Genomic DNA, 14,937 nt, shown 5'->3' with positions numbered 1-14,937 from the left:
GCTGAAAAGCTCAGAAACAGGAAGCTCCAAATGTGAGAATTTCAAATCTCATCATGTTTACGTACAAACTTGCACATACAGCTTTTCCTCTAACCAAAGAAGGAAAGTAACCATGAATATGCAGCATTTTGAAATATTACTTGCAAAGTTATATGAAATAAGTTTTTTGGAAGGGATGGGGGGATGAATGGCATAGAAATGGAATGATAAGTACATTATTCAAAGAAGACCAGAAACCTCCTGTGTCTCTTACCTGTTGAAACGATAGAATAAACATTGATTTAACCTGCTTTCACGTAAATAAAATTTGGAAAAGCTTCTCAAAAAAGATTAGAGGAATCTTTCAACATGTAAAAAGCATGTAAAATGACAGCAGTTATTTCTTTGCTTATAGCTTGTCCTTCACAGCAGTTAATATTCACATAAACTAAATGTTCAACCAGTTCATTATAGCTTTAATTCGATCACATCACATTGCTTTTACTATTTATGTGCATTCTCCTAGTCCAAGAGTTTGTCACTGTCTCATTAAATATGGGTACTCACTCAGTAAATATGTGTACTTCCACTCAGTAAATATGGGTACTTTAAAAAATGATGCCTCAGTTTAGTAACAGATGCTTCTTAAAATATTTAGAATTTTAAAGTGTAAAGAAGCCGTCAGTAGCATTCTGATTTGTGTATAAATATTTATTTAGCACACGTTCTGGCCAATGTACTGCCCTTGATTTTTGTGCAAAACTTACAGCAACTTCAATGGAAATTCTGAGCTCATGACTAGAGAAAAATATGGTTAATTCAGCAACCCAGCTGCTTTTATATCCCAGAATAGCAAGCAGTGCCTCTAGTGAAGGAGGTGGGGAAATATGGGAGTTTATGTCATTCTTAGCTTTCTGTTCTGGGCACACATTTGGGTAACAGCTCAAGTTAAAGCAGACTCTGGGTTAAGTTCCTACCAACTGGAGCAGAACAGTGGTATGAATGTAAGAGACCAATGGCCAGTAAAGCTCTAGAAAATATTTGCTAGAAATCCTGTGAGAGACTGTTACGTGATAAAATTTCTATGGGGCAAAAAAATTAATGCGAGATAAATCCATTTGATGGAGGAACATGAGGCCTTTGTCACTGAAATGAGATTCTAAGGCAAATAATTTCTGTTAGCGCTAGCGCAAGAAATGTTGTGGGAAGTTGAGACTATTTGCAGCATCATTGTAAAAGTAGATTCCTGATCACGTCCTTTCTCACAGTATAGAAAAAAATACAGATTGCAGACAAAACTGAAGCATATCTAATATGCAGCACAAAACTCAATCAAGAGAGAACAATTCTAAGATGCTAAGAGCTAGGTCCAGTCTCCCAAGGCTTTCATCTGTGCCTTTCTCCATATTTTCTAGACTTTTGGAAAGCATTTCCATTAGCATGTCAGGATTTTAAGAGGATGAAATGGCAATAAAACAGAATACCTACTGAAAACAGCAAAATTCATACTGCTGTAAGGCTGAAAATTAATTATTAACTTTTAATAATTTATTTTACCCCAAAAAACCTTTCTACTGTGATATAAACTAAAATATTACACAAGAAATCAGTTTAGCTTATTGGCAAATGGACATTTTTCCCCTGCTAATTGCACTGCCATCAGACATGCTATGGGATGCCTGAGGGAATTCTTATGAAGCTCTTCTCACTACCCAGGTACCTGCTATTATCAAGACCCAGAGTGTAAAATACAAGCTAAAGTGCACTATGGCAAACAAAGTTACCAAGGTTGCTCTCAATGTCATGGAAAAATCATGACATGTTTCGATCTTAAAAATTATCCTCAAATGGACCAAGAGGTGTCTCGATGGCTTAGCAGATTTCTACTTGGTTTAGTAGGACAGCATTGTCACCAACAGGAACCTCTCTTCTCAGCTGTATTTTCAGGATCCACTTAGAATCAAAATAAAGTAGAAATTGAGGAAATCCTCTGAGTTTCTGTAGCTCAACAAGCTACTTTTGCGAACAATACAAGCATTAAAATTTATACTTCTTAAAAAAGATGGACAAATAAAATAATGCAAATTTGTATACCAGGTGTGGAGTAATTACTGGAGGTAATTAAAAATCAGAAAATGGCTGTGTCCACACACTAAGGGAAGGTATAATACTGAAGAAGATCCCAGGGGAAAAATACAGCTGGCACACGAAGAATCTTCTCCGAGGCTGCCTCCCTACAGGGCCTGCTGCTTATCAAAAAAAAAACAGGAGATGGGAGGCAGCAGAGGCTTGTTTTCCAACTCTCGTTTCGATCGCAGCATGGCCCAAGACTCCATGTGTTGTCTACAAGTGATCCGGGGTTGATAACTGGTGCCCCACAGACGCCCCTCTGACGTTTGCCTCCCTACAGTGGACCTTGAATTATAGCTACACAAAACCGTAACTCCAGCACACTGACCCCCCTCCTTCCCCTTCAAGTGGCATACGCTCCAAGTGTTGGTAACTTCTACCTAAAAAGCAAAGTGGAAGTGTCTTTACCAGCCACCATAAAGGTATGACTAGAGTCACTCAAGCTCCAACTTGCAGGTACAAATAATAATCTAAAAATGGTCCAAAGAAAGGGGGAAATTAGGGAAGGTATCATCACGGTCAGGGAAGACACCATCCATCGCGGACCAGTCAGGGACAACTCCAATCGCAGACCTCTGACCCCTGGGACCAGCCGAGGGGCTCAGCCCCTCTCCCCCGGTGATAGTTCCACTGGGCCAGCCCTTGGCCAGCAGCCAACACAGCCCTTCACCCACTTCCCCCCCACCCCCAGGGGACAGGGGAGAGGATTGGGGGGGCAAGGATAAGGAGGCTTGTAGGTTGAGATAAGAACAGTTTAATAATAGAGAGAAAACTTAAAATAATACTAATATTAAAATAGTAGTGATAATGATAACAGTAACAAAATATGCAAATGAGTGACACCAAATGTTATTGCTCACCCCCCTGCTGACCGAGCCCAGCCCGTTCCCAGATAACGATCCCGGAGGAGCGACAATCCCGAACTGAAACCGCAGTCCTGGAAGAGCGAGAGCCCGAGCGAAAGTCAGAGAGCAAGAGAGGAAGAGCCCCTCACTAATACACTGGACATGACGTGATATGATATGGAATATCCCATTGGCATATCTAACTGTCAATTAAGTTTATTAATTTAAATATTCTTCACCCCCCTTTAATCTTGTGCTTGTAAACTAACAGAACACAAAGTCCTTCACTTCCAGTGACCAAAATGCAAACACTGGTGTGTTATCAGTGTCTCTCTCATAGCAAATCCCAGGCTGAAAGCAAAACACAGCACAATTCTAGCTACTGAAAAGAAACCCAACTCTGTCCCAGCTAAAAACCAGGACATCCCACTCCACTGGGATGCCTTTGGGTAAGACTTAGACTTAGCCCTGAGAACTTTCTCAGAAACTTCGAAATGTCTAGAGAATTATTTTACTAACTTAGTGCTTTTTAGTAACTTGTCCCCTTTTGGTAATTTGTAACCATTAGTAATTTGTAACTTTAGTATAAGCATTCATTTCTGCAGACAGCAGATTATCACCGCCAATCCGTACGAGTCTGTATTATTCCTGTTGCCTTATTAAAGGGCTTTTCTTCGCTTTCAGACTTGCTGCACTATTCCTTACTGGGCAGCGCCTGGTGAGCCCATGAGTCCAGAGATGGTGACCGGACGGCAGGTGCAGGGCAGTACCGAGTGAATCTCACTGGTGTGTCCGGGCTTGTAGTGCCACATCGAACTGTCTGTCCATAACCAGCCACCCCAACTGACCCGTGCTCAGCGGGGCGCGGCTAAATGCTGCAGGTTTAGCTGTGTGACTCCATAAATCGTGGGTCAGGAGTGCAGGGCACTATCAAGTGAATCCACTGTTGTCAGACCCATAGTGCTCAACTGGGCATCACTCAGGATTTAAGCCCAGCCACCCCCAGCTCCTCCAGTTATCTCAGGGTGAGCTGGAACGCAAGGTGGCTCGTTTCCTGCCCAATTGGTTTATCACCACTTTCACGCAACCAGGAAGAGAGTGTTTTCCTGGATGTCAATAGAAATTGAGTGCAGGACATCAGCAGTACAAAAGGGAGACAGCACGCAGAGTTGGTTTCTTTAGCTTAGGAATAGAATTTTACTTTTTTGTCTAGCAGCAGCCACATAATTCTCTGTATTCTCCTCCTTCGCTATGTCAACAAGGCGCATTCCAGTGAATCAGCCATAGGCAATGCTGGAGAGCCACCATTTCCACACGCTCTTACTACCCTGCATACCCAGACCACTTTCAGTGGAGAATGACGGGCCACAGTCTACATCATAGCTGGCCAGCTTCTCACATCCTCTGGCACTCACATCCTCCGGCCCCATGTTGCATTCCATGGCAGCACACGTGCAACAACCAGCTCCGTGACTCTCCGTAAGTCACACACAGGGTTTCAGAGATCCATACAAATTTGGATCAGGGACACTGGAAGGAATCCAGTGAAAAGGAAAACTTTATCCAGATATCCAACTATGTCAGGTGTACAGCAGAATCAACTCACACATTTTAGCATATGCAGGAGGCTGACAGGAACTGTAATGGCAGAGTACAGAAGTAAAACAGCATTGAAAGACTTTGAGGTAAGTCAGGGCAGACATAACGACACTTTCATGTTAGAACAGCGGCTTCTGAACAAGAAAATTCTCAATTCTACTTGTAAATGATTTTGCTGGCATAAGGCTGATTTGTCCTTCACTCGTGTGGACTTTGAAGATTCACTTTTTGAACGGATGCTAAAAAGGGTGCTGTTTAAAAGCTGCTTGACAGAACTAATGGATATGAAGAAGTACAATTAATTTGCTCAACCTGGTGAAAATAAGGTATATGAGAGCACAGAAAAGCCACTTCTTTAATTCCAGTTTTCCTTATGATAACTGCCTCTCAGACACTTCTCATCCATAGCCATCAGACCATAAATCTAGGCTATTAAGTTAAAGCTTGCACTTTAAAAATCCACAAAACCTTGTGCTGGGAATATGAGCCATAACCCTTTTAGTTATTTAGGAGATCGAGGCATTTTCAACATTATTACAAGCGGCAATTAGAAGGACCAAATCCATAATCTTCATTAATTTAAGAGTCATCCAACTGTACCTATCTAAACATTACTCAAGTGAGCTGCTTTCATGGGATTATGACTTTCACAGTTGTGTATATGTATACTAGAAGGCAGACAGGAAAATAAAAAATTAGATCCAGCATCTCAATTTGAAGCCTAAGGTCTCATTAACTTCAGTTAGTTTATTTTGTTTCTATCTCCCATTTACCTCACTGACTCTTCTTGTTGGCTCTGGGTATAATAGTGAGAGCAGATCACAGACAAGTAAGAAACCAAACACTCAGTGAGAAGCAGCTACAAAAGTGATTAAACAGTTTTTCTGTGGTTTATGATGGCTTTTTTTCCTTTTTGACTTTTTCCCTAGACATACACAGAAATACTTATATACACATTTTGCAATTTTCCTGAAAACATTGCAAGGATAGCACAGCAATCAAAAAACATAAAACATTTTAAAGTTATCCACAGCTACATTTCCTAGGTAGAAAATGGACGATGTGATCAGCTAGTACTGCAGTTCCAGTGAATTTGGTATTGCATAGTTTATTTGTTTTTAAAAAACTCCCTCTTACCTTTTTCTGCTTGATTTAAAATATTTGACCCTTCTTTTATTCCACAGAGAACTACCTCAAAGCTGAATCCATGCAGTTTAAGAAGTTCTCCTTGAGGGGAGGACCCACTGTTTTCCTGTTACAATATGCTTTGGTTCTGTATATAGTCTTTAAAAAAATACACTACACTTCAGTACTATAAGATTATTACTATTAGCCATCAGCTCATTCTAACAAAACCACAGACAACGTTTTTGTCACCAAAGATACTTCAAAGATTGATGTCTTGAACTTGCCTTGAAGCGTTATGGAAAACGACTAACATACTAATGAGCAACACAAAGTGTTATTGTTAACACTGGGAAAACCGTTCTAGCTCTAATCCTCAAAGGTACTTGGAGAATTTCACTGTTAACTTCAAAAGAGACAGGATTTCAACCTTAGATCTTTTCCTCCTGACCAAAGGAGAAAACCACTTCTAAAGTGGGTGGGTTTTTTTGTTGTTGGGTTTTTTGGTTGGTTTTTTTTAGAAACAACTTTACTCCTTTCTAGCTAGTTTATGCTATAATCCCCCTAAAATAATGAATTTATGCTGACACAAGACTTTTCACAAAGGGGTAGACAGACAGATAAACAAAGTGGTCCTCACTGCCAGTCTGAAATCCCACAGAGCCCAAAGATTACATTAGTTTCCAAATCAATCAGACAGTAACACTTCCCATACCATTCCTGGAAAGCAGCTTTCTGTATTACCTTCCCCTCATTTTATTCAAATTGATATTTTCAAAACAAACCAAGTTTAGTGTTCTCTAAACATTACTCTCAAACATAACATTTTTTAAAATGACTGAGTCCTTAAGAAGATATGATCATCTTTAAACATATTTCAATTTTATTTCTATGGCAAAAAATATCTGAAACAAATCCCATCATTCTAACATGCAAAGTTAGTTATTTTGCTATGTAGTCTTAAAATTTTTCTGAATATTGAATGTTATGTAGTTTCAAAACCCTGGTTTGCACATAAAGTATACAATAAAAGTACAATATAAATAAAATAGTTTATTACAAGTATTTTAAAAGAACTCTACAATACACTTTCAAAACATTTTATACAGTATTCTATCTTTCAATATGAAACAATTCACATAGGGAGAAAAAATCTCAATATATAACTATAGTCATTATTAATGTACTGAATTAATCTGTTAATAAAAAAATCAAAGTACAGACTGTTTCTGAGTATCTTTCCTGGTTTTTTTTCTCTCTGAAAATGGGAAAGAACGTGTACAAAAATAAAATAAAATCTCCCTTCACTTCATTATACCATACTATAAAGCTCATGACTATAAAGCTCATGACTCATATACTATAAAGCTCATGACACAGCAAAACCTACATAAATCACTTCAAATGTAATAATAAAAAAAATCAAAACCATTTTACTTAAATAAATATTGATCTATTTAAATAGTGAAAAGAATGCCATATATCTTACAGATATGTTAATTTAGAAATAGGATTAAAAACTTCAGGTTTCAACTATTCCAAAGTTACATAACAAAGGAAAATATCATAAAAGGTAGTTTTTTCAGAGGGAAAAAAAAAGAAACAACCTTCATTCTTGTCCAAAAGCTCCACTGCACTTACACTTTTTGTCAGCCCCACAGGCACAACGGGCAAAGCTCTCTACTTACCAGGAAGTATAACTACAAATTCTATTCATACAAAATCAGAATTACTTCATTTGAGAGAAAAGTAATTTTCAATCTCTTATATTTAATGTAATGGGAACACGACTTCCCAACAGAACTGCTTGTCTGAGTTATTATCACATCTTAGCTTAGAAAACATTTATTTTACTAGTGCCATACTTATGCTAGAAGCAAAGGAGACCAGAACAGACAGTAAGCTTGTTTGTAATGTCAATTTCTTGTCCTTTCTTGCAGAAAAAGTTCAGCATTGTATGAACTGGCCAAAAAAGCCAGAAAAGGCAAGGGATATACAAAGAAGAGGACATATGAAGTGGAGAAATGGATTGATCGATTATAAACCGTGCTGTTTTAGCATAGTCTACTTGTATTTTATCATAAAAAGGGAAAAGATCTAATTCCTCATGCATAGATCTCCAAGCACATTACACAGCAGTTAAATTTTTTCAATTAACTATTCTATAATGCCACATCAACATTTTTTCTCATTAAACTTTTTCCCCTTTTTCTACTTTCTTCTTTTTTGCATCTTTTATCTAAAAATCACTGTAATATTTTTAAAGCATGAAATACATACAGCACATGTCCTTTGTTTGCACCATATAGCCACCCAAAAGAAGGTAAAAAGGCTGTTTTTTCTGTATTTGGGAAATTATCTTTTTATCTTTACTTTTTTGAGTTACCACTGGACAGCATAATGTCGTAAACTCCTATACAGGAAAAGGTATAATTTCTAAAATATCTGATTCATGGAGCACTGCAGATTGCTGCAACACTATTAATATAGTAAGAAAGTATATTTATAAATTCATTTAGGAAAAGAAATTCAAAGTGGCTTTTTTATTGCATGGGTTTTTTGTTTTAAACATCTCACATCCATTATATCACGTAGACAGTTCTGAAGATAGTAAATTAACTCTTCACCTGGTCATCTCCATAACAGAAAAAGATAATCTCCTTCAGTCTAACATAAGCCTTTTAATAATTATGGAACCAAAAATTGGAATATATAATTTCATAGGGCATTATCCAGTTTTGATAAAAACAATATATTATCTGGCTGTTGCTCAATGGAACTCAGCTTTAACCTCTCTTTAAAGTGAATAAGGTGATGTCTTTTCAGATGTGGGGCCTGTCTGAAATTTTTACCACAAACTAAACATTCAAACGGCTTCTGTCCAGCATGCATTAGGTAATGTCTTTCAAGTTTAGAAGGTGATTTAAAAGTTTTAAAGCAGATACTGCATTGATACAATTTGTTAACAACTTTACCTTTTTCAGTACCGTCAGAAAAATCATGCCAATAGCTGTAACAGCTTTGCTCCGTTTCCAACAATTTACTGCACAAATATGGCTGTGTGTTTCTACTGCTGGTGTCAAGAACAAAATCCCCTGACTCGACTTCAACTTTGATTTCAGCTGCTTGGTTTGACTGAATCAGCTCCAATTCTTGAAAGCCAGATGCCTCTGAAGGTGTTTGAGAATAACCCGAATAACCCACAGGCTGAGAAGACTTAAATTCAATGTGATCTCCCAGATGATTGAAAAGTTTGTTCAGGTTTTCACAGTCTACCTGGCAAACAGGGCTTTTACAGGGTCTCTTTTCAGTATGGGTGAGCTGATGTCTTTTTAAGTGAGCTGACTGTCTAAATGTCTTCCCACAAACATTACAGCCAAAGGGCTTCTGTCCCGTGTGTATAAGATAGTGCCTTTGAAGTTTGGATGAAGACGGAAAGATTTTTTCACATCTGTCACATTTACACATTTTGTGTCTGTTATGTATATTTTTAGCAGAAGCTGAAAAAGCACAGTGAAGTACTTCTGGATTATCAAAGAAACCATCGTCTGATGAACCATAAAAAGCGTCATCTTTATTATGCATTGAATCACCGACGTTTAACATGCCTTCACCAGGAAGCACTTTTAAATTCATCCCCAACTCCTGAGGTTGCGGGTGCTCTTGCCAAGGTAATGGCACAGCAAACGTTCTTTTCATCCAATTAGTAAGTGCCTTGCGCGTGTCAAGCTTGCTGTGGCAATCCTTGAAAGGTTTAGTGGCAACGTGCTGATCAGAACGCTGATCTCTAGCTGCAACCAGGTCAGGACTTTTAAAGTGACCTGATTTTATTTTTTTTCTGGCAGTCAAAGAAAAATCCGTTGCCTTTCCTCCTGTATGATTCAGCTTCATCAGGATCTTATTTTTCATGCTGACTGTGTGGCTGCCTGCTGTTGTACCATTACTTGAACTTTTGCCATCTCCCAGATAACATCTGTGCAAATTTAGAACCTGCTCCGTTTCAAAACACTGCTCACATTCTGGGCACTGAAAGGGTACGATATAAATCGAGTGAACATCATGTGGGTCATTCTCCTGAGACTTGTAAGCATCAGCATTCTCACAACTCTCTCTCTTTCCTTCCAACAGGTTCTGTTGTCTGGGATATTTAAAAGTCTTGGCTTTGTATAAAATACTGGGGAAAGTCTTATTTCTGGCATGGAGCTGTTTGTGCTTCATGAGTTTACTCTGTATTTTAAACCCTTTCTGACAAAAGCAGCACTGGAAGGGCCTTTCTTCTGTGTGTGTGAGCTGATGGATTTTCAAGTGTGTTGACTGTCTGAAAGATTTACCGCATGAAGAACACTTAAAAGGTTTCTGGCCAGTGTGAATAAGGAAGTGTCTTTCTAGCTTAGATCTTGATGGAAATGCCTTGTTACACGATTCACAAGCATGAGTTTTCTTTCTCCTTCTGGCACCACATAGATGATCTGCCTTCAGGCACTGATGGAGCATCCACCTCTCTTCAGTTGTAAAAGATTTCCAGCACATAGAACATCGAAATATGCCACAAGTGACCCTGTCTTGCTCAAAATTCACGGAGTTTTTTGCTTGCTTGGTATCATTCTGATAATTTTCATTATGAAGCTGCTGATGCTTTAAGAAAGTGATTAAGTTTTTGAAGTTTCTGTGACAAACAATACACTTAAAAGGCAGATTATGGGTTAACTGATGCCTCTCCAGGTGGACTAGCTGCCTAAATGTTTTATGGCATACATGACATTCAAATGGCTTTTGACCAGTATGAATCAGATAATGCCTAGCTAATTTTGATGGAGTTTCAAACTGTTTATAGCAAATGTCACAAATATATGGCTTTTTCTTGGGTATCCTGTCAGCTGTTACACACTGCTGAACTTTTAACATTTTTTAAAAAGCAATTACACCTCGCTTACTGTTAGTTTCTTCAGATAGGTATTTCAAGTTAAATCATCAATTGCACACTAAGATGGAAGGATGTAGAAGAGGCAGATTTTCTTAGGAGAGATTTTTCTTAAATCCCACAGGTCCCTAAAATAAGAAAGAGAATATTATTTTAGCCTATATTAATATATAATTGCCTAAGTTTGTCTCATTTTCTACATTAGAGACCAAAAACATCTAGATTAGAATAATCCTGACTTAACTTAGTTTAAAATGCTTTCCTCTAACAGAGTAATCACTCGTTATGTTACATGATATGGAAAAACTAGACTACTTTCCAGAAGAAACAAACAAGTGGAAGTCATCTGTGCTGCAACACAGATCCTGTTTAGTCCTGAATATTACTTCCAAATAAGATACAGTTCTTTCACATTATGATATTTAGGTTATATACAAATAAAGTATATTCTTTAAAAAAAAATCCACAAAACCTTACTGTAATAAATTTCTCCCCTACAACAGTAATTCTAAGTCCCAGATCTAATATTTATGAAGATGAGAGAAAGAGAGAACTAGGTATTCTTCGGGTTCAGAAATAAAAATTAAATGAATGCACTGTTTGTGAGAAGTAAAAATTAACAATACATTAAAACTACATACAAAGTTACTATTCACATTCTGCACCTTATCAACTGTATCCAGAAGAAACAGTAGTGTAATCATTTTTACTTTATCTCAAAATGGCAAACACCAGAACCAGTCAGCAAGAGCATGAACAAGAAACTACAACCAGGACAAAGATAGCCCTCAAAACCAGGATGAACACGGGCTGCGTGTTCATACTCAGCACAGAGCCAGAATACCAGAGCTGTGATACCTAACCACGCATATACTCTGAAGTCATCATAGATATAGAGGTTGTTCCCATAATGAATATTTTAGTCTAAATCATAACAATGAAATAGTCAGTTTTTAATTTTCCTTGAATTTTCAACAGATGAAACACACTTGGGCAAGCTTCTGTTTCTCAGCTAAAACATGACTTGCAAACAAGAAAGAATAACTTTGCAAGTATGTGAGTACATGAAAAGTTATGAAAATACTCATAGGAACAGCTAGAAAAGACCTCAAACAACCATTTGGTCCAAGCCTTCCACTGTGAAGCCACCCCACGTCTAGTCATCCTGCAAAGTGGTCTTAACTTCCACTGAAGGAAGTTCCTTAAGATTAGCAGGGCTCCGCTCCAGTGTGTTGCCCTCACAAAGCTTTTCCTTGCACTCATCTGAGCCCTTCTTCACTACAAAGTTATTTTCATTGTCCTTTCCCCTGTGAACCTAGAAAATAACTAAAAAGTGTTCTCACAACTAAAAAAAAAAATACAATAATAAAAAAATCTGTTCGGTCTTTTAATTGTCTCTGGACTAATTCCAATTGGTTACATCCTTCCTAAACTGCAGCATCTAAAACAGATTAAGTATTCCAGTCCACAAGAGTAGTGAGAACAACAGAATAAAAATACTTCTATGGTATTACCTGTATCCCCTTATAAAAAAAGAAAAGGGATGGAGGGAGCAAACTTTAAATCAACAGCATAATAGTTAGGACTTGTAATAACTTTGAGATACACAATACATTTCTACTAACTATAGTCTGTGGTATTTTGATACTGCAACTCACAAGCTGTGATATCACAAGTTTCTACATACCATCAAAATAAAAAATAATTGTCTCTAAAAGCCCTGTCTCTTCACAAAGAATTAACGTCCCTAGTTTTTAAAAGTTTAGAAATATCTGAAAAGTCCATTCAAAGTCATTGCAAAGAATAAAAGCCTACTGTGATTTAAAGAAAGTTATAATGAGATTCAAGACATATGCACAACAGATTGAAAATATCTGGTGAATCAAGATTTTTCTTAAGCTTAATGGAAAGAAGCCTGGTCATCTGCTAGGATTGTTCCACCTTTCATAGAGATGTTGCTGTATAATTGTGGGCCTTGCTGAATAACATCTGTATGTACGCCCTAGATGCGGTTGTCACTACACGGAGGAGTTATGTAACCTCACTGAAATTGTTCAGGAAAGGACTTATCAATGCTGTGAAGCAGTTGAGAAAGCAACTTTTCCCTTCCTATTCTCTTTTCCTGGAGAATTTTAACAGCTACTCAGTTTCAGTCTTCTTTTGAAGATGCAAGAAAACACAACACTCTTTTAGGAGACCCCCTTTCCCTCCCAGTTGTTGTCACCTCATGTGAAGGCAGGGAGTTTAGAGAGAGTAAGTGTGTGACACCAAATGCTTTCTAGTTCGTGCTCCTGTGAAGCTAGAGACAGGCAGGCTGGGAAAAGGAGAAAAGCTCCTCTGCTATGCTGGAAGCTTCTGCACAGCTCAAGGCAGCCTCCATTAGCAGGGAAGGAAAGCCTCCTGAGAAACAGCCATCAAGACTGATGAATTTTAGTTAACATACTGTCACACAGATCTAATTTACACATCAGGAAAGTGCTCAAACAGTATAGTGACATGCAAAGAAAAAAAGTCCGAAGTATGAGACAGCTGTGGCATATTACACAAGGGATTTTGTATTTAGCTTATAAATTTTTTAAAGATTCTATCTGGTGAATGAGGAAAATGCTCTGTAGTACAAGGTGCCAAAAACAGAGTAAGAGCTTCTTGCTGTGGTCTTCCTGCCCTGTGCAAGATTAAAGGCTCAGATGAGGTAAACTTGGGGGATGCTGGGGAAGGAGAAAGGAGCTAAGATGGGCATTACTGTGTGGCCCAAATATATTTTCTAATCCTGTTTACTAAGGATAGACTCCTCCACATCTATTTCAGGGTGCTCCGTGCCTTGCACATCTAAGGAATAAACATGCTGCTGCTAAAGATCAAAAGACAAGCTTGGAGTATTGTCTCCTGCCAGCCTTGGAAGTACACAGACTTGTCCTAATTAGAGTCAGAAAACGTACTTTCTTATGTGATAAGGATTTAGTTTGTGGCGTAGGTCCAATTTAATATTAAAGTGACACTACTTTTCATCTTGGCTGCAAGGTCACGCAGAAAAATAGTCAAGAAGTAATGTAGGCCACTGAAGGCCTACAGACCACCCTCTTAAGTCTAGTATTATTTAATGATTAAGTAAAGATTATGTTTATTAATATTATAGATGGCAGCAAGCTGCAACAAAATAAAAACATGATGGGAAAAAAATTCTGAGTTCTAATCCAGTCTTTACTATCAGAGAAGGTTTTTCTAAAAACAAACCAAACAAACAAAACCCTCCAAAACAAACAAACAAAAACCCCCAAAACAAACAAAACAAAACAGGAAGGGAACTTTAATAAGAAGAAATGCAAGATATTCTATTTAGGCAGGAATAATCAACTGGACGGGGAACAACTTACTATGTTATAGTTGTGCAGAGACGACCTGCAGTCTAAGTTGGAAGGGAAGCTGAATATGCCAACAGCAAGCATGCCATCCACACCAGGATGCATCAACAGAAGTAAAGCTTTGACAGCACCCAAGTCTTCCATACTACTGGCTACTTACTGTTTAGAATTCAGCTGCAGTACTCTATCCTGTTTTGAATCCTGCCCTTCAAATTGAGTCAAGTATATGTACTAATTGGAATCAATCCAGAGATGAGGATCAAGAATGATCAGAACTTAAATGCATAGTATACAGGAAACAATTAAAGTAACTGGGAATGTTTAAGTTAAAATAGACACCTGATTAAAAAGATAAAAACCCACAAACAAAACTTAAGAGCCAGCTTTAAAGAAAAGGGAAATAAGCTGTTCCCCAAGCCATTAATAGCTGTGACTATAAATGGATTCAAATTATAGCAGAGAGGATTCAAGTACATTATTGTTCTTACAGTTGGAGAGTTTTTGTTAACAAGCATACAAGTAAGTTGTGTGGGGAGATCACTCTGCCTCCAACACCGGAGGTCTCCAGAGAAGGTTGTACACGCACCTCTCAAATTCCCACACCCATACAGCTGACTCTCCACAAGATGAATATTCTCCCCTGTTTTCCTATGGCTCATTAACATAATTCAAAACAAAACACTTAACAATTGAAAATTCAGTATATTTCTAATTATACTGAATATATATGTATCGTTCCACTGAAAGATTCTTCCACATTTATTAGCATATCCTCAGACCCTTGAGAAAATCTAATGCCTATAGCTTTCCAGACACAATTATAAGAGAATTAATTATAATAATAAATGTGTGAAGCAACATAAGATGCCTCTTGTAACCTTAACTACAGACCAGACAAGTGGAAACCTAGGTTTATGAAACACGGAGCATGCAAGGGAGCAGGAACCGAGCACCGAGCCACGCACGCTGCCCGCCC

General features: G+C 37.9%; 1 protein-coding gene across 1 annotated transcript; it reads right to left on the bottom strand.

Moving 5' to 3' along the window:
- Window positions 1-8,396: 8,396 nt before the first annotated feature.
- ZNF770 (zinc finger protein 770) lies at window positions 8,397-10,723 on the bottom strand. Its single transcript, XM_029084100.1, has one exon. It carries the CDS (start codon window positions 10,581-10,583, stop codon window positions 8,397-8,399), a length of 2,187 nt encoding a protein of 728 aa, XP_028939933.1. The 5' UTR covers window positions 10,584-10,723.
- Between the last annotated feature and the right edge of the window lie 4,214 nt (window positions 10,724-14,937).

This window comes from Antrostomus carolinensis, unplaced genomic scaffold (assembly GCF_000700745.2).
Source record: "Antrostomus carolinensis isolate BGI_N321 unplaced genomic scaffold, ASM70074v2 scaffold303, whole genome shotgun sequence".
Classification (NCBI taxonomy): domain Eukaryota; kingdom Metazoa; phylum Chordata; class Aves; order Caprimulgiformes; family Caprimulgidae; genus Antrostomus; species Antrostomus carolinensis.
Note: the sequence above shows the minus strand (reverse complement) of the source record. Positions and strands in the feature narration are given on the sequence as shown.

Excerpts from the sequence above, each read along its gene's own strand:
- ZNF770 (XM_029084100.1), bottom strand. The coding sequence starts at position 10,583 with ATGTTAAAAGTTCAGCAGTGTGTAACAGCTGACAGGATACCCAAGAAA.